Below are 26,723 nucleotides of genomic sequence, written 5' to 3' on the forward strand. Positions count from 1 at the left end.
TGTTTGTAAAGTGGTTGTATTTGTGTAAAGTCCAAGAGGTTGCAACATAAGGAGTGCATTTTATAAAACACCAAAAAAATAAAATACAGTATTGTTTGTTCACACATCTGTCAAACACAGGCCTTTTTAGCCTTTAAAGTTGTTCAGATATGTGTATACCAAGACATCATTAAGGATGTTTTAAAAGCAACCAAATATGGCATTAAAAAGACTGGACTCAGTGTTCAAACTGTTGCATCATTATCTTGCGACTGACTTCATAGGCTAAAAAGAGAGCTCCATTTGCAGGAAATGTTCGGATCATAGTAGGGGTCAAACCGGAATACAGTGGTGCCACTCCTGCAAACAAGATGGCAGAATATAAACTGTCAGACAATGCAATAGATTTTGTACAAGAGGTTTTATAGCAAAGTGTTGATCATGTTGATAATTTAAAAGGTCTTAAATGATCAGCTTTGTCTGTTTCAGGCACAGTATGCTTTACTCTAATAAAGTCTACTGTGCCTGAACAATTTTCTGCTATATATATGTATGTATGTGTATATATATATATATATATATATATATATATATATATATATATATATATATATATATATATAATAAAAAATACATTTTACCTAATTATTTAACATGCATGGGCTTACATTCCCATTTAATTATTTAATTACTATTAACATTTAATTTTAACATTCAGATATCAAGTGTATCAGCATAGTACTACATGAGGACACCAAAATGATCAAACAAAATGATTAATTTTGTATTGCAGTGCTCTAAGAAAAAACCTTTTTTTCACGTTTTATTTTATGCAACTCTTTAAACTTACTAACAATATCTGTAAGATTAAAAACTTTGGCTTTCATTTGAAGTATATCATTAACCAAACACTACAGAAATTATTATTATTTAATTTATTTTTTTTTTTTTACAGAGAAATGCTGCATTATTTATAGAGTTTTTTTCTGTTTCGTATGTAAACATATGTAAAAAAATAAATAAATAAATAAAAAAATGGCGAAAGTAATTCATGAAATCACCACCAGATGGTGAAAATGAACAGATTTGCTTACACCATTAATCACACCTTAAAAAAGAAATCAATAATTTATATATATATATATATATATTATGAATTAAGCTTTATGTATTATATACAGGAGGATGGGTCATTTTCAGGAGAGATATATATATTATTTTCCTGTATTAATTTTAAACATGCAATGATCAAGGAACTCAATTGTCAAATGTAAAAATATTAATTGTTTGTCTTTTGAAAGTTGCATTCAAAGTCCTCAGAAACCTGAGGAGGCACATGCCCCTCGGTTTGTATGGGCATTAAGCCTCTGATTAAAAATGCATTTCATAATGTATTTTTCATTTGATACTTAAAAGATATTTGCAAAAAATTATTGTTTTCTCAATATTATTGTCCCCGTGCAGTTTTTGGCGTATCAAAGTATAATGTATTAGCCTAGGTAACAGTAAACTATATTTGAACAATAGGTTGAGTTTCCTGTGTTGAGAATTTATCAATCACCAAGACGGATAAAATATTACATACAGTGTTGCACAGGTTTTGAAACAAAGTTAAATCCTGAAATCTCACCCTCATTTCGTAAAATCCCCATAAGAGTCTTGAGGAAGCCTTCCTGTTTCCCTGCTAAAGACAGAACCTGGATGCGAGACTTCACACAGTCTATGGGGTACACAACCAACCACAGACAGGCACCGCCAAAACCACCACTGAACATCAAGGGCACAACACCTGTCAGAAACATGGATACAGAGGGGAATTTCCTGTTGGAAGAATCATCCAAGCTGTTCTGTACCACAGAAGAATGAAGTTAATGAAAAAGCAGCTTGGAAATTCGTCAAAAAACATAATTTGCAATGACATTAATATATTGTGCCAGAATTTAGGTTTTTAAGTGGCCTTCTCATGGACTGACCTATGTGCTCTTTGTCTCTTCCCATGTGTTGGGCAAACATTGAGCGGCTGAGTTCATATCCTCCAAAGAAACAGAAGTATCCAGGTATCTCACGGACTATAGTGGTGGTGAGACCCTGATAGAAACCCAGAGGTCCGTTTGTCCGTAACACATTTTTCACAACAGACCACACCGTGCTGAAAGAGACAAAGGAATTTCAGCAAGATCCAAACTACTGGAGGATTATGATTTCACACCGAACTCGTCCGAGTTCAATGGCATTATAGGCACTCTGAACTTAGGAACTGTAGATGGCTTCATCCAACATTAGCTCAGTTGAACTTGCCCAAAAATGAATATTCTGTCATAATTTACACACATTCATATAATTCCTCAACTGTATATGGAACAACAAACATCTAACTAAATAAAAAGTTTGAGAAAGGTTTCAGTGGGCTATTTTGTCTTCTGAATCCCACAGGAAAAAATGCAAACACATTTGGTAACCACATGAGGGTAAGTAAATGATGACGGGTAAAAACAGGTATTCAGGGAATTCTCAAGGCCTGTCAAAACCTGTGCATAAAAAAATGCTGGCATGAGAAAAATAAGTCTAATTTAAAAAGCAATTTGATCTTTTATTTTTTTAATTATGACATTATTTCAATTGTCTTGTTTATGTTACACAAATCAAAATGTGGTGCTTTAATTATATATATATATATATATATATATATATATATATATATATATATATATATATATATATATATATAACAAATATAACTTGAATAACAAATATATATATATAAAAAAACAAAAAAACATAACCATACCTTTTCTGTCCACTGGCGATCTTGCCGGATGCCTCCATTTCATGCATGGCCTGCAGCCGACATTTAACCAGTTCAGTGGGGCATAAAGCCAAAGAGGAGAAGATAGAAGCAACAGAGCCTGAGCAGGCCTTCTGAACATCACTGAAACACACAATACATCTAATAATCACACACACTGCTGAACTTCAGGAGAGTGCACACTGACACTGTTATTATAGTTCATGTATCATTTCACAATCAAATGTGATATGAATCACTGCATATGAATCAAGATATAACACCATTTCTGAGTCAATAGTAACACCAAACAAAAAACATTACTACATTTTTACATTTTCTGGGAATTTTTTTTTCATTTAACACTGATTTGTAAAATTAAGAGGATTAATAACTTAATTATGACCATTATAAATTAGTGGTCACACTTTTTTCACACATTTTTGTTCACAATAGAAGTACAGGAATTAAGTTCTTCAACAGAAATCAAAGTGGACATGACAGTATCCCCCTCACCAAACACCTGGAAGAGCCAGAGGAATGGAAATCCACAGTGGAGATTTAGGGATCGGTGACCATGAAAGAGCCGGGGAATTGGAAGCCCAAGGTGGAGGTGTCTGGGCCTGAGGGTTGGGTCTTTTCAGATTCCACAACTCAAAGACTGTGGTGGATCAGGAGACTGTGATTGTACTGGTGGAGCTAGCTGAGAAGAGCCGGAGAAGAAAGAGGACCATGGCAGAGTCAAAGAAGGATGACCAGTGGCCCAGGACAAAACCATCAAGGCTATGATGCAGGGCAGTGGAAAAAGAAGGGTCATAAAATTAATAAAAATGGACAGAACCGGTGAGTCAATAGAGCTGGGTGGGGCCAGCAGAGGAGGAAGTGCTTTAGGGGTGGGACTTAAACCCAGTAGGTCAATAAGCTCTGGCTCCTGGATAGATTGGGTGGCAGGTGCTGGCTCTGGGATGGACTGGGTGAAAGGCGCTGGCTCTAGAAACAGACTAAACTGAGGGCCCATGGTGGCCGTGGCCACAGGCTAGGGTCTGTGTAGGGCATGGTGTTGTCCTGGGGTCCATGGCAGGTGCGATTAATGGCTGGGAGGGGCTCAGGGAGAAAATCCAGTGTCTGGGGAGCCAGTGATTGTGATCCTCATCCACCTCATCAACAGTGAATGGAGATTCGTTTAACTGTTGAGACAAGGATTTAAAGGCACAATATGTAATTTTTTGCCACTAAAGAGCGCGTATTCAAAATAAACAAAGGTATAGTTTGATGACGCTGTGACTGAGTGTGGAATCATGGGAGTTGTCATCCCCACACCCGATACAATCCAACGGGACTCCTAAATCATATTCATGGATGAGCTAACGATTTATTAATGTAGTAGCGTTGTAGAAGCAGGGTGAGGCTGAAAGCCGTCGAAGTGAAACGAGGACGCTGAATGAGTGCGACACAAGGCTCGAAAGCAGCAGAGCTTTTATTATGCCACAGTTGACCGCCTCCGCTCCTTCCAGTCGTGTGTATGCAGGTGGAAAAAGCTGTTTTAGATACTAGATACATTTGAAAGTTCTGTTATAATACTACTCTGTGCGGTCGTCATTGGTCTATTAAAATGCACAAAATATTGAAGTGTATTTGGTGTTTCCATGTTTTCTGCAAAACAAAGCCAGAAATCGAGGCATTATGACGTCACTGACAGGTGACACAATGACACTATGGACACAGTCTGTGTCCCTAGTTAAAATTGCTTATGAGTCTCGATTTAAACATTCTTTGAAACATTTGCGATACTGTAAGTACACAAGTTAGCAAAATATATAACACTGAAATATCTTACATATTGTGCCTTTAAGTGCAGCTCTTTCTTTAAACAAGAAGGCAATTCAGGATGAGGAATAATCCAAAAGGTACACATCAGTGAAACAGCTTTGCAATAACACAAAGACAATGATTCACAATCACTTAGGGGTATAAATACACAGGATAACTCAAAAGGACATGAGAAGGTCATCAGAAACAATAGGAACAAACTTCAGTTCTCTGAACAGAAACCAAAACAGTCATGACCGACAAAAAGTTAACATATTTTTTTAAATACCTTTTATAAAATATCATGGTTCATAAATATCCCATGGTGAATGCCATGCTAGCTTTTTTAAAGTACCATAGTATTGCCATTTGATCTCATTATTGGGCTACATTAATATTATGTTTTACACAGTATTTTAAGATGTGACATGAAAGAAACTGTAACCCTTGTATTGACTATAAACATCTAATGTTTACCCAATAAAAAAAGGTGCTCTGAACACGCAGGCCGTGGGTCACATGACATAGCATCTGTCCTCGGGGATTGAATTGCATCATGCATATTGAGTGGACTAGTGAAACATAAGCACATCGGAATTACACACCAAATACAGTACATAATATTAACAGCCCATGTGTTTAAAGAGCATGATTCTGTGTCATACTGTATCTTTACAGTTTATCCAGCATGTGGACAAGCACTAAGAAATAAGGACCAAAATGTTTTTAGGATATGGTATTGTGTTAATATAATTTTGTTTTCCATTAATGTTAATGTACAATCATATCCCATGTAAATACAATGTTACATGAAAATGCTACTCAGTAATAGATGAGTCTCTTTAATGCCAAAACCTTTGTTCATGGTTTTGGAGTGTTTCTGTGGTCAGTTTTGTCTGTTCATCTAGCAGATCATTTGTGGGGTCAGGCTTTGATGTTGGATGAGAAGGCTGTCTAGCAATCTCTGTTCCAGTTCATTCCAAACATATTCAATGGGGTTGAGGTCAGGGTTTTACACTGAACTCATCTGACCATGACTTAATGGGCCTTACTTTGTGCACTGGGGCACAATCATGCTGTAAGAGAAAAGGGCCCTCCCCCAGCTATTCCCACAAATTTGAAAACACAGCATTCTCCAAAATGTCTTAGTAGAGTAAGGCATTAAGGTTACACTTGAAGTAAGGAGCCTAGCCCAAAAAAACAGTCACATACCACTCTCCATCCTTAATCAAACTTTCCAGTTGGCACAATGCAATCAGGTGACATTCTCCTGAATCCGGCAAACAGAGAAGCGTTATTGTCACAGAACATGTTTCCACTGCTCCCGAATCCAGTGGTAGCGTGTTACTCCAGGTGATGAGGCTTGCATGTAGCTGTTTGGCCATAGAGACTCAATCCATGAAAGCTCCCGCTGCACAGCCTGTGTGCTGATATTAATGCCAGTGGAGATTTGGACCTCTTCAGCTATGGAATCAGTAGAGCATTGCTGACCTTTATGCACCATTTGCCTCAGCACTCGGTAAACCCTGCTCTGTGACTTTACATGGTCTTCCGCTTCATGGCTAAGTTTCTGCTGTTCCTCTACACTTCCACTTTTAAAAAGTGGCATCCAATTCATACTATTCTTCAGAATTTTTTTTTTTCGCACAAGTTTGTTAATGCAGACTGTGTCTAGGTGCACACCAGTGGCAATGTGTTTTGAAACACTTTAATTCAATAGCTAATTACAAGGTGTGTCCCAATTATTTTGTCCATATAGTGTATATACAGTATACCACAGTTATTATATTTATATATAATTTATTTGTTATTTGATAAGGCAACATAACATTTTCAATTTGTACATTTTACTTATAATTTGGGGGCCTTTGAGTCCCAAAGGCTTAGCTGCTCTATACTTATGATGCTGTCTTCTTGGTAATTCATTTTTATGATAGATTTTCATAGTTTTTGTGCTTTCGAGTTTAATGTTCAATAGGACAATCGTATGTCTTATTTGTAGCACGTTACTGTAATGGTACCTCACCTGAGTTCTGCGGATTGGTCCAGTCCTGAGACAAAGCGGACAACATTCTGGCAGAAGCCGTAGCTCATGAAGAGCACAGCGTTTTCAGCAATGTTGGCAATGAGGGCAGGTGTGGTGCCCTGATAGAGCCCTCGCAGTCCAACCTGTTTATAGACTGAGACAAAGCAGTGGACAAAGCCTCTGTACAAGCTGGGGAAAGTCTGCATCTTCACCTTGGCTGTATCAAAGGGCTGCCCACTTAGCACACATGCAATCCCACCTTAAAAAGACAGAAGAGAGGAAACAGTGCCGAAAATGCCTGTATGTTTTTAAATAACCAATCTTTCTTGTTTCTTACTGTAACAAAATTCCCATCATAATGCAAAATGTGTGCAAATCAGGCAGGTGGAAAATAGAGTACATGGTGTTTAACCCCCCATATATTACAGTAGTTAACGTAGACAAAGGAAATTAATAATAGTCTGTAAAAGTCTGTTACCACATGCTCCAGCTGACAGATCAATAATGGCCTGAGTGACAGGATGTGGAGCCATAGTTAACTTCTTCAATATTGCATCACTTCCTGTAAAATAGAGGACAACAGATTTTACTCAGATTCACCCAGATTAAGAAGTACTGTCCTGATCACATCAAAAAATGCGTATCACAAAAAAAAAAAAAAAAAAAAAAAAAGTCCACAGAACATAAGTTTAGTCTGTAAGTAAGAACATGGTATTATTTATATCTGAAGTGTGAGCTCTTTATTTATAGCCTTAATCTTTAAATCAGATTTAGAGGGAATCCCCCATGAGGGTTAAAGAGACCCACTGAGCCCAACACTGACCGACTTAACCACCTCATGTGCCAACATTCACATGCCAAGAACAGAATGTCTTAGTAACTTTAAACTCATCTACTGCAATGTCATATGTTCTTCATGACCGCAGAGAGCAGGTATTCTCACACTCACCGTCCCTCCTTATGGATAACTGACTGCCTTCAGACTATATCCAATAATGTGCTTGGTTGAATAGCCTCGTTACAACCCGTCCTGTGTAAGAAGTACTCCTTAATACTGGCGAAAAACACACCTGAAGTACTAACACTCGCACTTCCTCGATCAGCTCCACAGGTGTGTACATGCCACACACGCAGGACACGGGTGTGTAAGGCTCGTCATGTGGGGTCTTCCTGGAACCATGTGCATTGGTAATAAGAGAAGGCGGTCGTGTTGCTGTCATATCCTGCAGAAGTTGTTGACTCAACATAAGGATTGACACACAAGGTCACTTCATCAAACGCGATATTCGAGCATAACAAATACCAGGGACACTTATGTATTTTAAGCACTAGATGGCAGAATAGCCTAGAGTATAGTAACAGTTATCTAAGCATCCAAAAGATGTACAGATAAGATATATATCTTATCTTTACTTATCATTTACTTTACTTATCATTACTTCAGACTAATGTGCCCTCTAGAAGCTTGCGTTCTGCAAGTGAATGTCGCTTTATTGTGCCATCCCAAAGATGCACAAAATCGCTTTCACAGACTTATAATTAAATGTTATCTCCTGGTGGAATGACCTCAATCCGAGTCCTGAGCAATCTTCAAGAAAAGCTAAAAAAAAAAAATCTGTTCCATCTTTATTTGATCCTTTAATTTTAGCACTAATTATATTCCTAAAAAAGGACCGATAATAATAAATAAAATAATTCGTTATAACCGCTGTGGTCAACGAAAACACCTTGGTTGGAAAGTTAAGCGTCGATGCTGTTTCTATTTCTCTCTATCTATCTCTCTCTCTTTCTCTCTCTCTCTTTCAGTTTAGTACCATTTTGTAACAACATAATTAAACAAACAGAACTATGTGCGTATGTGTATGAACAAGCAATACAATGAAGCTAGAAGCCATTCGGTCAAAATAGAGATGGTTTTCATAACATCCAAACTCCGTGAAAGTTTGTTTACTAGTTTTTAAAGGACAAAAAACGCTGCTTGTTTCGCTTTCAAACGCGCGCCTGTTATTGGCTCTCGGCACTTGTCAATCATGTAATTGGGCGGAGTCAGGTGACATATGATAGTGAGTTCCAGTAAGCGCACTTACAGTTTTGGTATACAGACATTGAACAAGCTACAGCAACAGGACTATCGCATATTACTGGACTGGACTGGATTACTAAACTTTAAAACAACACAAATCTGATGCCGCTCTAGCCACGTTTTGACGCTTCCAATGTAACCAAGTCAGTTTAAAGTAACTGCATTTTCTTTCCGTTTGTTCTTTCGCGTTTCGCGTCATATTTTATTTTGACTGTCATATGTGACATTTTAAGACACAAACAGTATTGCTGGTACCATGGCTGAAGCAGCCCAAAACCAGATGGTCGACATCGACCCGGACTTCGAGCCGCTCTCCAGACCCCGCTCCTGTACTTGGCCGCTGCCGCGTCCGGAGTTCCCCAACCCCGCCGCCGCCGACTCCAACACATCGTCCCCGGCTCCGTCCGTCAAGCAGGAGCCCTCCAGCAACACGGACTTTATCAACAACCTCAGTTTGCTGGAAGAGAATGAGGACTACCCTGATCAGAAGCCCCTCATGCTGTGCGGCGATTTTCAGTGCCAGGAGAACTGCATCCACCAGCAACAAATCCCGAGCCACCAGCAACAGGTGCCTGTGCTCTCCTCTCCGGTGGCAGCCGCCGCCGCAGCCGCGGCAGCCGCTCAGCGCAAGAGCAGCTCGTCCAGACGCAACGCCTGGGGAAATATGTCATACGCGGACCTGATTACCAAAGCCATCGAGAGCACCCCCGAAAAACGGCTCACCTTGTCTCAGATCTACGACTGGATGGTGAAAAGCGTCCCTTACTTTAAGGACAAGGGGGATAGTAACAGCTCCGCTGGTTGGAAGGTATGTTTTCAGTTTTGTTCTGTACTCGTGCGTCAGTCGGTTGCACCTCGTGTTTTTTGGGGTTTTTCGCCAAACAGTTCAACTTCTATAAACGCGTCTTGGTTACCATGGTTCCCCCTCAGATGCGCTCCCATCCAGCTGTTATGAAAACAAAAACATATGAACGCCCCCTCGTCATGCGAACTTTTGGGTTTTGCTTAGTTGGTATAGATTCTTGTTGTCCCGCGTGACCCAATTACTTAGTTTAGGGGCTGATTATTATGCATCCTTCACTTATTGTTTTAGGATTGTCATGGGATTGTCAATAGTCTGCATTCATTGTCGTGTAGGACCGATGATTGCCTCTCGTTACACGCAGGCCATGGGAAGGTGGTGCACTGCAGTCAATAGTTCAAGTGCTGACCCATGTCACATGACAGTTCCCGAGTAACAAGTGTTTTATAGGTGCCTGCTGACAGCAAAGACTTATAGGACCTTTCCACATTTCAAGGTGGAACCTGTTGGAGTTGAAGTTAGGACAAGACAAAAACCTGGAAAACCAGACCATTATGGGGTAAAAGACAGTTTGTCTATTGTCAATAATGTAGTGAAGCCTGAAGCACAGCTCAGGCAGATATCACTTTTATACCAAGCGCACAGTGAATTCATATGACTAGCATATGACACTGTATTTCACCTGCAACATTTGCATAACAATGGTAAATGTGACCACAGCTTGAGGTCAGGACTAAAACAAGAAACCCTAAACCAATACAAGACCTTCAAGGCCCAGATACAGACTTAGACTAGCACTGAGAAAAGGCTGCATTCATCCAACAAACCTCATCAAAATTCATAACATTTTAGCTATTTTTGGCAAATTGATGGCTATTATTAATTTTATGAAACCTCAGTAGTACTTTTTCATACAATCTGCCCACTTATGGTTAAATTCAGGTTTCTTTTTTTTTTTTTTTTTTACTACATTTTCTTACAAATCACATTGTACAAATTCATACAAAATCATCACCTCATAACTAAAATAGTTATTTTTTCAACGGACCCGGATGAATTTATCGCATCCTCCCTAATCAAGAGAATCAGGTTTTCACCTTATTTTCATTTTTCCAAAAAGAGAAATTCCGTTATAGGAAACAAATGTTATACTAATTGATTTAATTAACTGAATAAGCATAATAATAATAATAATAATAAAAAAAACGTTTATATGGGTTAAATAAAGTTTTGAGGTCATGAAAGACACCACACAGACTAGAGGTTGAGGTTTTTTGTATATTCAAAGAAGAGTTCAACATAAGTGTGACCCAGATCCATAAGACTGAGCTTTGGTCATGTTTATGTGTCATGAAGATCAAGACGTCAAACACTAGCACAAGATAAAGCAGTTCTGGTGACACGTTGTTGTACCACCGGTATGCCTGAACCACCCTGGCAACCGGAGAAACAGGAAAACAGTGATTTTATATCCATGGAAACCTCACTAAGTGGATCTAAAGTTGTGTTGTTAGGTGTAGTGCATCATCACACCGCACGCTATTAATATCCGCGGGATTAACTGTCAATACCCTTCTGATGTTTGCCAAGTATGCAAGCATGGCAGTTTACACATGTAAGGAAAGATCCGCTCCACCCTCTGATTTATTGTGTGTCTGTGTGCCAGCATTCCACAATTGTTATGCTTTTGTGCGTCCGTTGGAGAGCCGTATACGAACTGATGACTGAATGCATTTGGAAACGGGTGCATTTAACCTCTCTTACCTCTGATGACACATAATTCTTAGTAGCACGGGCAGCTCTCAGCGCCTTTCCCACTCTTATCGGAAGCACATCTGATAAACCCAATGTCAAATCATGTGTGTGTTTGTTTTGTGGTAGTAAAACTGATATGATCTGTGCTGTGATTGGTTGCTCAGTACGTGTGACTCATAATAGGGCAATGTTTTTGAGAACCACAGGAAATTTCCCGCAGGAACTGTTCAATTTTATTCTGATCTCATAAACAATGTGGCGCTGGTAATGATCAGTTAAAGGGTCCCTCGGGGGCACAGCTTCTGTCACTCCAAACCAATATGCTGAAAGGAAGGAGAGGCTAAGTTTGAAAATCATCAGTCTTTAATTGTTTTAACAACCAGACAAATATATAATTTAATTGCTTTGTTTGCAAAAGGCTATTATGTATATACGATATTATTATTGTTATTACTATTATTGTTATTATTGTCAGTCGTAATAGTATAATCTTTAAAAAAATTTAATAAATTATTATATTATAAAATATCTAAATGAAAATTTTTACATATAATAATAATACATTGACAATAAGACTTAATTTTTTTCATTAAATAAGAGACTGCATGGTTGATTTGTCGTATTGCATGACTGTGAAATCAAAAATATTTATTAAAATTTGTGGACAACTTTCTCTTTTACATCCATATGAATTTTTTATCCAAAATTTTGATGAAGAATGTAACTTGTAACTTAAACTGTAAGCTGTAACATGTTGGCAGGCATCTTTCTCCAGGCAGTCAGTTCTCTTGGGGAAGACACTTTTTGCCAGCTTTGTTTTCTCCAGAGAGCTGGTAGTCAGACAGAGAAAAAAGCAAGGATGAGAGGGGGAGAAATCTATCAGCGCTGCTCCTAGCACGCTCTGATCGTGACAAGAGAATTGAATCTTTGACAGCCCAAACACCCCCCAATCAACCTTCAGTGCTGAGTCATCTGGCTAAATTGTCAGTTTGTGAAGCAGAAAAGAGCTCTGTATTGCTGCAGTCTGGGCTTCAGTCCAGGCAGGGGATAAAGTAACTCTTTTTGACAAAGTAACACACAGTTTAATGTCACACCTTCAAAGGGTGAATTCTTGAAGCCAGGTTACCGTACACATTTTATCCCGTTCCCACAATCCACTGAAAACTAGTTACGCTAGCACACTGATTTTTGTAACAAGATGTCCACGAACTGTGAAATTTACATTCTAACAGATGTGCTAAAAGACTAACTGCGCATTAGTTGAATGGTGACGTTGGTTGTTTAGTGAAGGGAAACAGAAAACCGTTCAAAGGAAAAGTGAATACCAGATGCTAAATGCACATTCCTCAGTGATCAGTTGAGATAAAGCTTACATTTACTGACTCTTTAGCTTTGGTTAAATCAATGTTTTTAATTTATCATTTAACATTGATTGACATTTGATTTAATATTGTTTTTCTGGTTGTATTCTTGCCATAATATACTTTAATTTAATATATAATAATAAAAAAACTATTTATTCAGAGAATTATTTTATGATAAAAAGGAAGCATGACAGGTAGCTTATAATTATATGTGTGTGTTATAATATGATCTCTATTTTTCATTTTATATATATATATATATATATGCTGAAATGAATAAATAAAATCTAAATAATATACAACATTGTACATTTCATATATATAACAATAAGGATACATTATTTGTTTTTAAATAATAATGTATACAATATTTGTCATATGAATATGAATACATTCAATTTGTTAAATAATAATAAATACAATTAAATAAAATATTTGTCATCATACATACTTTTTATAATTCTGACTGTAATAACTGTTGTGATATCTACAGAGAACATTGTCGCATTTAGACGTATTGTTTAGAGAATTTTCCTTCTAGATTTTAGTGAATGGCAAATTACTAATAGGAAATGGAACCTGGTGAGTCAGCCATCTCTGAGCAACTTGACATGATATCTCATCTCTTCTCCGCAGAGAACGTCCATAGCACGTCATTTACCATCAAGGGACATTTGTTGAACACATTTCAACAGATTTTGAACCAGGTTATTGTTGTTTTATTTATTTATTTCATCTTTTTTACTCATCTGTTATGGATTACCATACACATAATCACTAATCCACAGGTTCAGTCTAGTTTGAGTTTACTCAAGCTATGACAAAGCATATGAGTCTGATGCTTTCTCCAGAGCGGCTCTTGTTTTGTGCCGTGAGAGTATAACTGTCTGAAGAGTGGTAAACTTTAGTTGCACTAACATGTGTTGGTTTCGAAAGTTAACACGTGATATGAGGTCTCTGAGTGTTTCTAAACAAACATGCTCAGACGGTTCGGTTTGATCTGTTCTGTGTTGTTCCTGCTCTTGCTATATCTATGAAACATACGTCACTCTCGCAGTGTAAATGTTTGATGCAGGTCTCTGTCGCCAATCACTTGAGCGCTCTTTGATGTCCGCAATCGATTTTCCTGTCCTGTGGTACGTCACACTTTGCCCCTGTGATAACCCATCCTCCAATCAACTGACACTTTTTGAAAACCGTTTTCAAAACATAGACCTTAGTTCAGGTACATTCACTTCAGCCATCTAGGAAAACAGTTTGTATTAGAACAGAGCACTCAGATCACTAGGATCAAGTAATACCAAGGGTTCACACAAAACAAGGGGAGTCCGCCTTTAGTTACTATGCCACCCGTAGTTGGAATCAGCTTCCAGAAGAGATCAGATGTGCTAAAACACTAGTCACATTTAAATCTAGACTCAAAACGCATCTTTTTAGCTGTGCATTTATTGAATGAGCACTGTGCAATGTCCGAACTGATTGCACTATATTCTCACTGTTTTATTTTATTTTATTTTATTTTATGTAAAATCATTTTCTAACTGTTTTTAAATGTTTTAATCATTTTAAAAGTTTTAAAATTGCTTGTTTTATTTTTGTTCATGATTATTTTACTTTCTTTTATGTAAAGCACTTTGAATTACCATTGTGCACGAAATGTGCTATAATATGTAAATGTCCTAGAAATATGTACAAGGTATTTTGTGGATGTCATGTCATGATAAGATTGGAATATGAATGTAATGCAGTTATGATATAAAAGTAACCATAATATAATAATAATAATAATAATAATAATACTTTATTAATTAATTAATATACATTTTATAATATTATACTTAGAATTTAAAAATATTGAAGGTTAAAAACTATTTCTAAACAAAAATGTGCATTGTATATTAAAACAATGTTTATTTAATAATCAATTAATATTTAGTGCATAAACACATAAATGAGTCATAAATAAATATTTACATTGCATATTATGCAATCACTTAAATATTGAATATTTATTTATTAATCCCATTTTAAAGATACTTTTTTCATTGAGGACACTAGTTGGGTTCTGAAAAACTGCTCCCTGTGATGCTCACATTGTGTTCTGCTCTATTACTGCGAGAAAGAGCAATTAATTCCTTGAAGAGCTGAGAACATTAGATGTAATATCATTCCAAGAACCACATATTTTGGCTGAAGGAAATCTGTGTTTTGCTTGTGAAGCTCCTGCTGGGACAGTGCAGTCAGCCCTTGTACTTTAGTATGAAGGATACTTGCATTCATCCAAAAGCCCTGACCTCCCCTCAGTTCTCACCCCTTCCCTCGTCTCGCATCCTGGCAACAGCCTCTCTTCCGGCTGTCGCTTGTGCTTACGCATGGGTCACTACACTTAATCAAATATGACTCTGCATAAACTGGGTCTATGGCTGTTATTTTTTAACCGTGAAAGCTGGGCTAGGCCAAAGCCAGTCAACCACTCAGGCTCTGGCTCCTTAACACGCGCTTTCGCCTGAGTTCAGATAAGGCGACACTCATTAAAGATTGCATAATGAAACGTTTACTGGAATCCGAGAGCTTCAGGCCAAAGTCTGGTGCCACTTGTTAGTCAGTGGAACTCCTTTAGTGGAGAGTGAGCGAGACAGGGTGGCTCTGCCTCTCTTGTGCACTAATGTGACCTGCATTTCTAAATGTAGAACCAAAAAAACTCACATAAAAGGGCCGGTGGACATGTAATTTCAGAGCACATTCCATCCCAGGCCTTTAGTCTTGCAATAAACCTCTTTTAACCTTTCTCTTCCTCCTGTCAGCTTGAAGTATATCACAATCCTTTCTTTTAGACTACACCTTGTTATGGTGAATGTGTTATGTTTTGTGCTGAATCACTATTCCTGGCATACGTGTGTGTGAAGGTGTTGTGTATGAAATACCAGTGTCATATGGTTGTGCTTTTTGAAGGAACGTTTAGTTTGAAAGGCTTGTTTGGTTTACTTCAGACTCTTTAAATCAGGGATATCCAATAACGCGGGGTCAATGTTCTTCAAAGTTTAACTCCATCCTGCCCCAACACAGGTTTGGAACAATGTGAGGGAATAAATAGAAATAAAAAGGAATAAAACATCCAATCTTGCTTCGAGGAAGATGTCCTATAGAGTTTAGGGCCAACTTTCTTTTAGTTTCTAGTAATCCTGAAGAATTGTTTAATTAGGATTTTGAACTATACTCTTCTGGATAGTGGATTGGATACCCCTGCACACACACACACACACACACACACACACAAAGGAAATAAAAAAAAAAAAATAGACTTGGCTTGGCACATATTATTAGCATAGAAATCTAGATAACCATCCTAATCCTAAATTTTTTCAATATATTCTTTACCTTTTTGACCTCAGAAAGTGCAGCAGAACCAGAGTCAAGAAGCAGAGAGTTATGTTGCGTCCTTCTCCAGACTAAACACACCACTGACAGAGAAAAAAAGTTAACAAGAGCAATGTTTGATATTTTTCAAGTACCGTGGGATCCAAGGGACACACTTTCAAGCATTGAAAATATGTACCGCCGATTTCTGCTCTCCCGCAAGTGTTTGGCAGTAGAGTGTCCAAGGAAATCAGACTCAAGCAATTCATTTGTCATTGCAGTATTTGTTCTGAATGGCTACATAATTTCCAAAGGGAGAGACCTTTGCGGGAAATTGTCCGATCCTGAACTGGGCTCAGAGTTTACCAACGGTTGTTCTTATTTTGTTTATCAACAATGAGCTTAGGTAAGGAGTGTATTTTGAGCCGCGTTACATAGCGATCCGAGGTCCCTCACCTATTATGTAAGAGTGCACTGTGGTAAAACCTTCCAAGTAGGACAGTTCCGGCAAGTCCGCAGCAGACCTTAAAAACCATCTGCTGCATTTAAACTGCGGATGAGGTGAAGGGGTGGGGGGCGTATTTTGGGGCTCGACAGAGCCAACGGGGGGTTAGCATGCCTCTCCCCACACCCTCCTGTGCCGATCTGCCTGTCTGGGCAGGGTGACAGGGTGGTGTAACCGGTCTCGCTGTGGTCAGAACATGCTGATATCTCGACGGACCGCTGGCCGCAGCCCAGGGACAGAACATCACATCCTCATGATTCAGTTTAACAGGGTTGGGGATTGAATGAGGGAAAAGGCCACAGAGCTGTATATTGGCAGGATTGCTGTTTGGGTTGCAACATGCTCCCCCAACCCCATAAGATATAAATACAAGGAGAAAGATGGCAAATATTTGGACATACATGTCGGACAGTTTCACCACTGATTATATGTTTCAGCAGTGATGTAGATGTTTGGAGCCTTGGGCTATTATAAGGTGAACAGATTTGTGAAATGAAAACTGGGGGTATTTCTAGTCTAGCGGTCAACATATATTTCTGATTTCCAATGTTATTATCTATGAATTGAAAGGTAAAAAAAGATTGTCTGACTCGGCTGTTACCACAAAAATAAGTTAAGATTTCCCAGTCAGTATTTAGGTACCAACTGCTCTTTTCTAAAGGGTTACAAAATGGTTGCTTGACTTCAAACACGTAATATTAACCCTTCAGGTCAGAGATATTCTGGAAATTTGGCACAGCAAAATCCAACTGAAGGAATTTGCACCAACTGGTTTGTTTTTCCTTCTCTTTGCAAGATTTAAGATCCCATCTGATGCTAAGGGTAGACATACTGGACCATTTAAAACCAAATAGTCATGGGGAGTGAGTCAGAGTGAGTCACAAAGTTGTTTGGTATGATGGCGGTAGGTGAACACGGCACCAGTGTAAGAAACTCATCTACTCTAATCTTCACTGTAAATCAGCGCTCTCATTAAAGAGTTCATCATGTGATGGAAAACAAGATTATCCTCGAGTTAGAAACAACATTCATAATGTTAGGCTTCCTCCCCAGTTCACCTGTGTCATTTATTGAAAATGTAATTCAAAAACCATATTCATTCAGTAATGCTGTGTGTTAGCCTTGTGAAAGGCAGAGCAGTTTTGACTTTGTTTGGAACTATTTTCGTCAGTGACATTGAGCAAAAACTGGTAATACTGACAATACAGTGTCCAAAATGATAAACAATATTAACTTACCGATTTTATACAATAGTTCAATAAACAAACAAGATCACATTTGTAATCATACAGATATTCAAGAAAAAAAAATGAATTTGCCATTTGCACTCTTGCATATATTATTATATAAGTTTGGATTGGAATCTAATATTGGCCACATTTAAAAAATAATGTCAACAGCCATACAAAAAAATTTACCCGAGCAATAAATCGCAATTGAGCACTAATGCTTGCAGTGATTACTTAACCTAAGATGACATACAGGTCCGAGCTGGAGCAAGTTGCAATAAACGCATAATTTTTTTTCTTCATAATTAATTGCATCAAATTAATGCATTAAATCGACAGCCATAATTTTTGTTGAAAAACGTATACTTTAACTGACGAAGAGACAATAAAGGCTTTTACACTATTACATAAAAATCCAAATTAAATGCTTTTCCTCCAAAATCCTGAAGAAATTTATTAGTTTCCACACAAAGCAAATTTAGCAGCACAGCTGTTTTAACATTGTTAGTATTAATAAACATGTTATTTCTTAGGTAGCAAATCAGTATATTAGAATGATTTCTGAAGGATCATGTGACACGGAAAACTGGGCACAATCTCTTATCGACCTTGTATACAGTCACTTTTATGTGTATGTAGGTCAGCACAATATTATGGAAATATAATTGGTGTATAGGTGTAGAGAGCCGAGTTGTGATGAAAAGAAAATCGCTTTGTGCACTTTGCCAGCAGAAATTATGTTTGTTATTAGGAAGAAGACTGAGCTGTCACGTCACATTTCCTGTTAAAAAGAAGAGGTTCATATACTGCTGAGTGACAAATGAGGGTCTCCGACCGATAAGAGCGATGGACAGGACCACCCAGACTGATCACAGGGCCCACCACTCAGCAAGCTACACTTTGCTCGTTTTTGAGTAATTTTCGTGCATGCAAGTGAAAGAAAGAGAGAAATATGCGCCTTCATGCCAGAATTTGTGTGCAAGTTTATTGTAGCCATCACTTTTATGAGCCCGCCGGCTGCTGAGGCCCCAGACCACAGGCATTACCCTCTCCACTGTTGTGCAACTCTTGCCCTAAAGCGATTATACGTGGTGCCTGTCAGACTGGCCCACTATTATGACACATAGACACAGAGTGACTGGCCCATGCTCACACAAACACACTCTCACACACATAGACATGCCTTTACACACCACATTCAAACATTGACCCACTTCCGTGTCAAAAGTACTTAATCTTGATTTTGTATCAAGATTAATAGAGAATATGGAGATGTTAACATTATAGTTTTATAAGGCAAACACTGTGGGATTTCATTTGACCTCATTTACATATCTACATTTGGGTATATCAGAATTCAGTCATGAAATGGAATTCATATTTTGGAATGGCATGAAATTTCATAATGAATAAAAAAAAGAGGTCTGTACAATCAATCAAATTGTGATATGGTCAACTGTATGTAAATAGTAAAGTGCAAAAAGACTACTATTTAAATGTGAAGTCTACCCATAAAAATGTGACAGAAATATAGGTTACACTTTATTTTAAGGTGTCCTTGTTACAGTTTAATTATACATTAACTACATGTTCTTACTATATGGTAAGGGTTAGGTTTAGGGTTTGGCTTAGGGTATAATTAATTGTTATTATAATAGTCAATATATTTAACATATGTAACAAGGACAGATTGTTTCCGAAATATATTACTATTGTACAGTAGAATGTACGTAGTAATATAATAATAATCATCGTCATATTTAGCTCTTTGCCAAAAAGAAAAACGGAATTATTACATTTTCATTCATTATCAACAGTTGTTAATGTTGTATGCCTTTATTTGTTTGTCACTAGTTTTGAGAATTATTTTGTAATAAATGATGAAACTAGAAAAATTTTAACATTTATTATTAATTAAACCATTATTAAAATATATCTAAACCATTCAAATGAAATCTAAAAAACAATGGGAAAATATGTGGGATATACATATATATATATATATATATATATATATATATATTCATTCATTCATTGGTCCCTAAAAATGTAAGTTTTAGTTTAAATAAGGTTGTTAAACTGTTTAATTATTATTATGTCAATTAATTACACATGCTTTTTGATTAAAATGGAAGCAGGAAATTAAAAAAAAAAATTATAAGAAAAGATTTGGGAAAAAATAAAACTGATTTGGGGAAAAAAAAATCATAGGCCCTACCCTGTGATTGTAACCTGTTTTCACTGGTTCCTTTGAGCTGTATGTGTGTAGCGGCTGTTTTTGTGATAGTGAATTCCTAGGTTGAGGCCGAGTCATTTGGGCAGATTAAACGTGTGCCCACATGTGTGCTCCGTTTTGTTTCAATGAATCATTCATGTTACTGGCCTGCCGACTCTCTGAGGCTGAACACAACACAGTAGAGTGAAAAAAACAAGTGGCGGGAGTTTTAAGCCTCTTCGCTCTGTTTTGTTTTGTTTCTGCTTGTTCGCTCCAAGTTGTTGATGTTTTGGTGACCAATATTTCCATGCGTCAGTCTCTTCCTGTCAAAGGCGCTGGGGTTTCTGTGACTCATACAAAACTTGGAGTGAAAAGCTGGATCGACCTCGCTGTGGAATGTGTGTCTGTAGTGTAGATGCTTACATTATAGTGACTGTAATTTGCACAGAATGCCGAATAAAATCCATAAACCTGTTCCAAAATTACAATTCAAAAACAAGTTCAATCTACTTATTGCTAATATGCTAAATATTTATGTACATATATATAAAAAAGTCTGTAATCAATCAAAAGAACATCAAAAACACAAAAGCCTGACACATGTAGTGAAAAAAATATAATTTGATAATATTATATTGTAATATTGTAAACATTTTAAGAATAATAATCATTTTATTATTATTATTATTATTATTATTAATTATTAAACTAATATTCTAGATATTATAATTTATAATATAATTTCAATAGTTATAATTTATCACCAAAGTTATACTGTAAAATAAAATAATAATATATTAATACTATAGTTGATGTAAAATATAATATATAATATAATACAATAGATTATAAAATAGTTATATAAAAATGTAAAGATAAAAAATTATACACTGTATCCACATTAGTCACAATATGACCATCAGTTTAAATTATCTTCTGTTTTGCAAAAAAAGTCAAGGTTATGTGGCAGTGCACTGGTGATGTCATCACTGAAGGTGAGTGCTGACTCTGACGCCATATGTGTGGCCTCTTCCTGTTTCTCCTGTTTCCTCTAAATCACCTCCCAAGCCTTCCTTTCATCTTTCCCTTTTTTAACCTTTCCTCTTCCACATTCCTCATCTCCCACAAGGAACCTTTGGAATGTTACAGCAGTTGAAGTGGAATCTGCATGATAGTGCTTTTGGCTGATGCCTCATGGAAGCCAAGAGGGATTTAATTCAACGTGCAATTAGATCTGGCCTCTGATCCAAACACGTCTACTTGATCTGAACCAGAACTGCTTGTGCTGTTTGTGTTACTACAAATCATTGTATTTAAACACTAAACCTTTTTATTCTCATTTATATAACTCATTAATAATTAACACTTATTTTCCCTGCTGTAATATATATATATATATATATATATATATATATATATATATATATATATATATATATATATATATATATTCATTTTTTTTTTTTTTTTTTTTTTTTTTTTTTTTTATTAAGGGTAACTTCACCCCAAAATGAAAATGTTGTCATTAATCACTTACCCCCATGTTATTCCAAACCGTAAAAGCTTTGTTCATCTTTGGAACACAACTTAAGATATTTTGGATGAAAACCGGGAGGCTTGTGACTGTCCCATTAACTGCCAAGTAAATTACACTATCAAGGTCCAGAAAAGTATGATAGACATAATCAGAGTAGTCCATCTGCCCTCAGTGGTTCAACCGTAACGTTATATAGCGTGCGTACACTATTCTGCTATTCTGTGTCAGCAGCGACACAAGGATATGTTTCTACCTGTATTTATGCTTTGATTTGAACGAAAACAATGCATCCATGCAGTGTGGCTGACAGAGAGGAGTGTAAGCTGCTTGTGTCCAGAGAACATTCTCCAAATAACTGGAGCTACAGTGATACGGAGAGACAATGTTTTATGGATTTGGAATGACATGGTCTTTAAGTCTATGTCATTTAAGTATCATTATATGCTATTAGTATATAACAATACTACTTGTATCTACTACTTTATAACAATACTACTAGCTTTTTATTTATTTATTTATTTTTGTTTTTGTTTTAGTGATATCTTTATCTTTATTTGATTTGTAGTTTTATTTTTTTTTAGTACTTCAACATTATTAAAGACAACATTTCTAATATACATTTTTTGTCTAATATAGTTATATTTAATTTAATCGATTTCAATTACAAAATAATTTTGAATAGCTTTAGTTTTAGTTAGTGGTCAGCCTATATCGTCAAAGCCGATATATTGACCAATATTTGGGATTTTTTCATTATCGACATTAGCAATCAGCTTTTCAGAAAAAAAAAAACAGTTGGTAACAATTTACTTAAAGCTTTTATGAATAATACATTTTAAAGGATTATTAAAAGGTTATAATGCATTACATTTATTCATAATGTGCAATTTAATACATTTTCATAAACATTTTCATATTTTCATAAACAATTATAATCAAATTTAAAATGCTATATTATATGCTATATAAAGTGTTATAACAATGAATCAGCTGTGGTTACAGTTTATATGATTATATGATGCATCATAAAGCATTATTAATGCACTAAAACTATTTTTATAATGCATTATATATAAAGGCTTTAAGTAAATTATTACCAAACAGATTTCTCAAGAAGGACGTTCATCTGATAAGCCAGTCTCCTACTACCTTCAGGTTTCAGACTAGAAGTCTTCCTTTTCCCACCTAATGATTTTGTGAAGTATCTCTATCAACATCCCACTGTTTACATCCACTTACGCCACAGGATAACTGGTCCCCCAGTTGAGTCTGGTTTCTCCCAAGGTTGTTTTTTCTTCAAATTTGATAGGTTGGCTTCCTTGGAATAAAATTAATCTTAATAGTATCATTGCTGCATACTGTAGACCTGTCTGTAAATGATTGATTAACCTTAAACTGTTATTGATCTGAACTGACTTGAGCTAAACAATGACACTATTGTCTTTTAGAGTTGTTGCAAAGCAGAATCTAAATTATCTCCATAGATGGGTTTCCTTAATTGATTCTGCTAATTTCTCTGTTTCTTTAACACAATCAGTGTTGTATAAAGTGCTATAGAAATAAATATGATTGCTATTGCAGGCCGAGCAAGAATAGAAGGCGTTGTTGTTGTAATAGTATGCACTTTGTACTGTAATGTTTTCTTACCAATAAATGAGGTAATCTAACAGCGTTGCATTAAACCCTCATCCAACACCATCGCTCATCATGTCATTGGTTAGTCTCTGGTCTGGCTGTGTATGTCCATGTGTTTTGGAGGAGGCTTGGCTATGGGAATTTGGAGGGAGGGTGGAATCTTAGGCTTTAAAAATTAGATTGCTATTGCTAGCCTTTCTGAAAATTGCCTACCCTATCTTTATACAAAGAAAGTAAAATACAAAAGAAAAAATCTGTTGTAGTATTTGCTGAAAAATGTGGGTGACCAAAGTTTCTGGTCCCCGTTTATTTCCATAGTATTTTTCTTTTTCATACTAATTCAGTGTGGACCAGCAACTGTTTGGGTACCCACTTTCTTCAAAATATATATATATATTTTTTCCATACGCTTCATAAACAGAATATAACTTTTTAATTAGTTTGATTTCAGGATAAAATACAACCCAAACAAGTCTGTGACATTTACAGGGCTTTTTTTGTGTTAATACACCTATGAATATTTCACTTACTTTTACTTTTTTCATAAAAAAAGTAATAATAAACGAAGAATTGCTACGGAGCCCCACACATGACATGCAGGAAAAAATATTAAGCTAAATCATCTGCACAATTTACTAATTCGTTCCCTAAATGTAAATGTAAAAAGTGCACACGATTACTATTGCGTTTCCTCAATTTACTATTTTGTACACTCGATTTATACATTGTGCAACTTGATTTCCTAATTTGTTCACTCAATTTGCTTAATCGTGCGCATGATTTAGCAAATCGCGGGAATGCAATGGTAAATCTAGGGAACGAATTAGTAAATCGTGCACATGATTTAGCCTAATATTTTTTCCTGCATGGCATGTGTGGGGCTCCGTAAATTGCACTTGCTAAACTTGCAAATAGATTGTCTGTAATCAAATTAACCTGTCTCCTTCATTTGACCACTTCCTGGTGTTTAAATGAAGCACTCTCTTCAAGTACGCTTTCTCTGCCCTCATTTCCACTTTGCTAAATATTTCGAATTCTTTCACCATAAAGTGCGTCATGACATTCATATATAACTGTCAGTTAGGATGTGGCCTGTAAACTCCACGCATACAAAAGGCATCTGGTATGAGTTCACAAAGCAGACGGACATATTCAATGCAAACCAAGCATTGAGTAATTAGGTAGAGTCTTTTTACCCTCTTACACATATAATGGCATGACAGACTTAAGCAACTCATCATTAGTCATTTATTTGCGCAACAACACATTCATTCTACCTATTATCATCATCTTTCTATTGTATAGTGCTGACTTACTTTATATCTCACCTCTAAAGAGACCTACATTGTTGGCATTTATTTATTTATTAATTTTAATTGAAATTAAAGATGATGGCAGTGTGAAAATGCAGCATTCGCCTCATATTTGTTGCATGAGTGGAATATCTAATAGAGCTCACAGTTAGAAATGTGCTTCATCTAAAACCCTGCAGGCCAACCACTCACTTGTATGACCTCAAATGAAGTTTAAGAATAGTTAACTTGCATTTAAAGTGAACGCATGTCAGAGATCATCACTCTTGATACCGTTAGCATTCGGCATGATCATAGTATGCAATTTCAGCAAGAATGAGCAGTGCTGCCAAAACAACCCTAAAGTGTCATATTTGGTGAATTAGCTGAACAGTTATTAACACGCTCATTCTAAACTGTAATAACCTTTCAGTCCAACCACCCACGGTTCAAGGTTGCGTGACTGTTAGCATCTACGGCACTCAAATAAGTTCTCTTGCGGCCTGGCTGCAATAACACCCTAGAGGCAGACATCTGTCAAGCTACACTCGTACACTGTACCATTAGCCTTGCTGTAGCTAACCCCTCGGACCCACCTATGGAACCCCACCTCACCACAAAGACATGAAGTAATGTGTCGTGACCACACAGAGTCTTTATCCGAGCACAGAAAAAGACACTTTCTCCAGAGCACACTCTAAAATGTCTCCCTTCATGACCGCCACAAACATGGCTTTGTCCATGCACAGTGCCATTCTGTGCCACCATTGCCTATATGGATACTAATACGATATGTGCAGCCCAGAGGATGCAATTAAACATAATCTAAAGTCACTTAAGTTGTTTTAAAGTTTGTTAATTGTGTAATTTGGGTGTAGAAGCAAGCAATACACATGGCAGTGTTAAGGCAGTGTTTTATTTTCTGTCAATGTCACTTCATCAATGCATGCAATACTATGAATTAATATGTTGCATGCACATCATCTCATAGAAGGATTTTATTTCAAACACGTTATGAAGTTGAGTTTGGAATAAAAGCATGATATTAAATTTTGTCATTTTGGGTCATAAATACTTCTCATGTTTGGAAAGATGTTTGACGTGTGTTGGTTTTTCAAATGTATAAGCGACTCACACTCACAATTTACTACTGATCTATGCTTCACTGACAGGCTGCACATAACAGCCAACGCGAATTCATTATCACACTAAACCAAATGATTCACTTGTGATTTTGATTTGAGCTTGATTCATTTGTACAGCCCTACTTGTAGCATGGTGTAGTTACAAGTAGGATAAATGTAAGATAATGTACATTTATTATAATCAAGAAATTGTAAAAAAAAAAAAAACTTACGCATAAATTGAATTAACCAATTATTTTTGCATACTAGCATTTAATACTGTTTCTGTAATTTTGAAGGGGTAGTTCACCCTAAAAAAATAAATCTCACCCCATGTCATTACAAACCCATAAGGGCTCTCCTGTAGCCAGACAAATGATAATGGTGTGGTATAATTGGTGATTGATATCATTCATAATATTACTTTCAGTTCTTTCTGCTAGAAAACTGGGATACAGCATATGAGAGGAGTTGAAGCTGGCCCTAGAGGTCTGTGCAGAAGATGTCTGGTTCTCACAGTCTTCGCTAAGTAGTTGTGAAGTATGAAGCACAGTGACTTGATTTCTCAGTCTTTCCATTTTAAAATGAGAAAGAATTACAAGGGCAAGTTGGTGCAGGGCTTTCACTGCAGAATCGCTACAGCAAACCGCCAACTAAAAGGTCACGTTGATGCACTTCCTGCCAACAAGGAAGCATCCACAACCTGCAAAATGTGTGAGAAAATAAGTGTGAGAGGTGCTATATCTATTTCCTTCTGAGACCGCCCACCCTGGCTCTGGCAGCTCTCTTGGTTTGATTCATCACCTCCATTTGCTGACGTAGACCTGATTCACCAGGTTGCCTAGCTTGCTTGACACCCTGTGTCCAAAATCACACTTTTCCACCAGTTAACTGCAAACATAAATAAATATTTGAAGAGCTTGTTTACAAAAACAACAGAACTTTTTTTATGATCAAAAATCATGTCATTTTTTAAAATCCTGCATTCCAATTAAAATCAAACTGCAGTTGAGTTAAATTCTTAGTTTAACTTATACAGAATTTCTTCCTTTCATAAAGAGGTTGTGTTGTTTGTATGCTCCTAAGAAAGGTCACTTAGATTAGCGATTTAATCTTCTCCATTGACATTAAGGAGACCAAAACAGGACCTGTATTTATAACATTAGCGTGTTTTCTGATGGAACAGCTGTACAATTGCTCAAAGGAAATGACTTTCAGAATGAGGC

The 26,723-nt window shown here is 36.6% G+C and overlaps 2 protein-coding genes across 5 annotated transcripts in view; one reads left to right on the forward strand and one right to left on the reverse strand.

Annotated features, from left to right (window-relative positions):
• slc25a15a (solute carrier family 25 member 15a) lies at window positions 1-8,114 on the reverse strand. Of its 2 annotated transcripts, none has more exons than XM_026282810.1 (7): window positions 7,670-8,114; window positions 7,078-7,161; window positions 6,600-6,858; window positions 2,768-2,908; window positions 1,953-2,128; window positions 1,610-1,768; window positions 1-339 (listed from the first exon to the last, which is right to left on the reverse strand). In XM_026282810.1, exons 2-7 carry the CDS (start codon window positions 7,130-7,132, stop codon window positions 218-220), a joined length of 912 nt encoding a protein of 303 aa, XP_026138595.1. In that variant the 5' UTR covers window positions 7,133-7,161; window positions 7,670-8,114; the 3' UTR covers window positions 1-217. The 2 variants fall into 2 exon arrangements, with proteins under 2 accessions (XP_026138595.1, XP_026138594.1); XM_026282809.1 differs by having other exon boundaries at window positions 7,549-8,112.
• A 527-nt stretch (window positions 8,115-8,641) lies between these two features.
• The window catches only part of foxo1a (forkhead box O1 a), a 36,594-nt gene continuing 18,512 nt past the window's right edge, over window positions 8,642-26,723 (forward strand). For 2 of the 3 annotated variants that reach the window (XM_026282807.1, XM_026282808.1), the window contains exon 1: window positions 8,642-9,490. In XM_026282807.1, coding sequence (XP_026138592.1) covers window positions 8,939-9,490 — 552 coding nt within the window. In that variant the 5' untranslated portion in view covers window positions 8,642-8,938. The remainder of the gene's footprint in view (window positions 9,491-26,723) is intronic. The other variant, XM_026282806.1, reaches the window with a different exon arrangement.

The sequence above is a fragment of the Carassius auratus genome, chromosome 15 (genome assembly GCF_003368295.1).
Source record: "Carassius auratus strain Wakin chromosome 15, ASM336829v1, whole genome shotgun sequence".
Taxonomy (NCBI): domain Eukaryota; kingdom Metazoa; phylum Chordata; class Actinopteri; order Cypriniformes; family Cyprinidae; genus Carassius; species Carassius auratus.

Bases quoted from the DNA above. Each gene is read 5' to 3' on its own strand.
- slc25a15a (XM_026282810.1), bottom strand. From the start codon at position 7,132: ATGGCTCCACATCCTGTCACTCAGGCCATTATTGATCTGTCAGCTGGA. The intron at 6,859-7,077 runs GTAACAGACTTT...TGTCTTTTTAAG, and splicing joins TCTGTCAGCTGGAGCATGTG to GTGGGATTGCATGTGTGCTA. The intron at 2,129-2,767 runs GTATGGTTATGT...TGTCTCTTTCAG, and splicing joins ATCGCCAGTGGACAGAAAAG to CACGGTGTGGTCTGTTGTGA.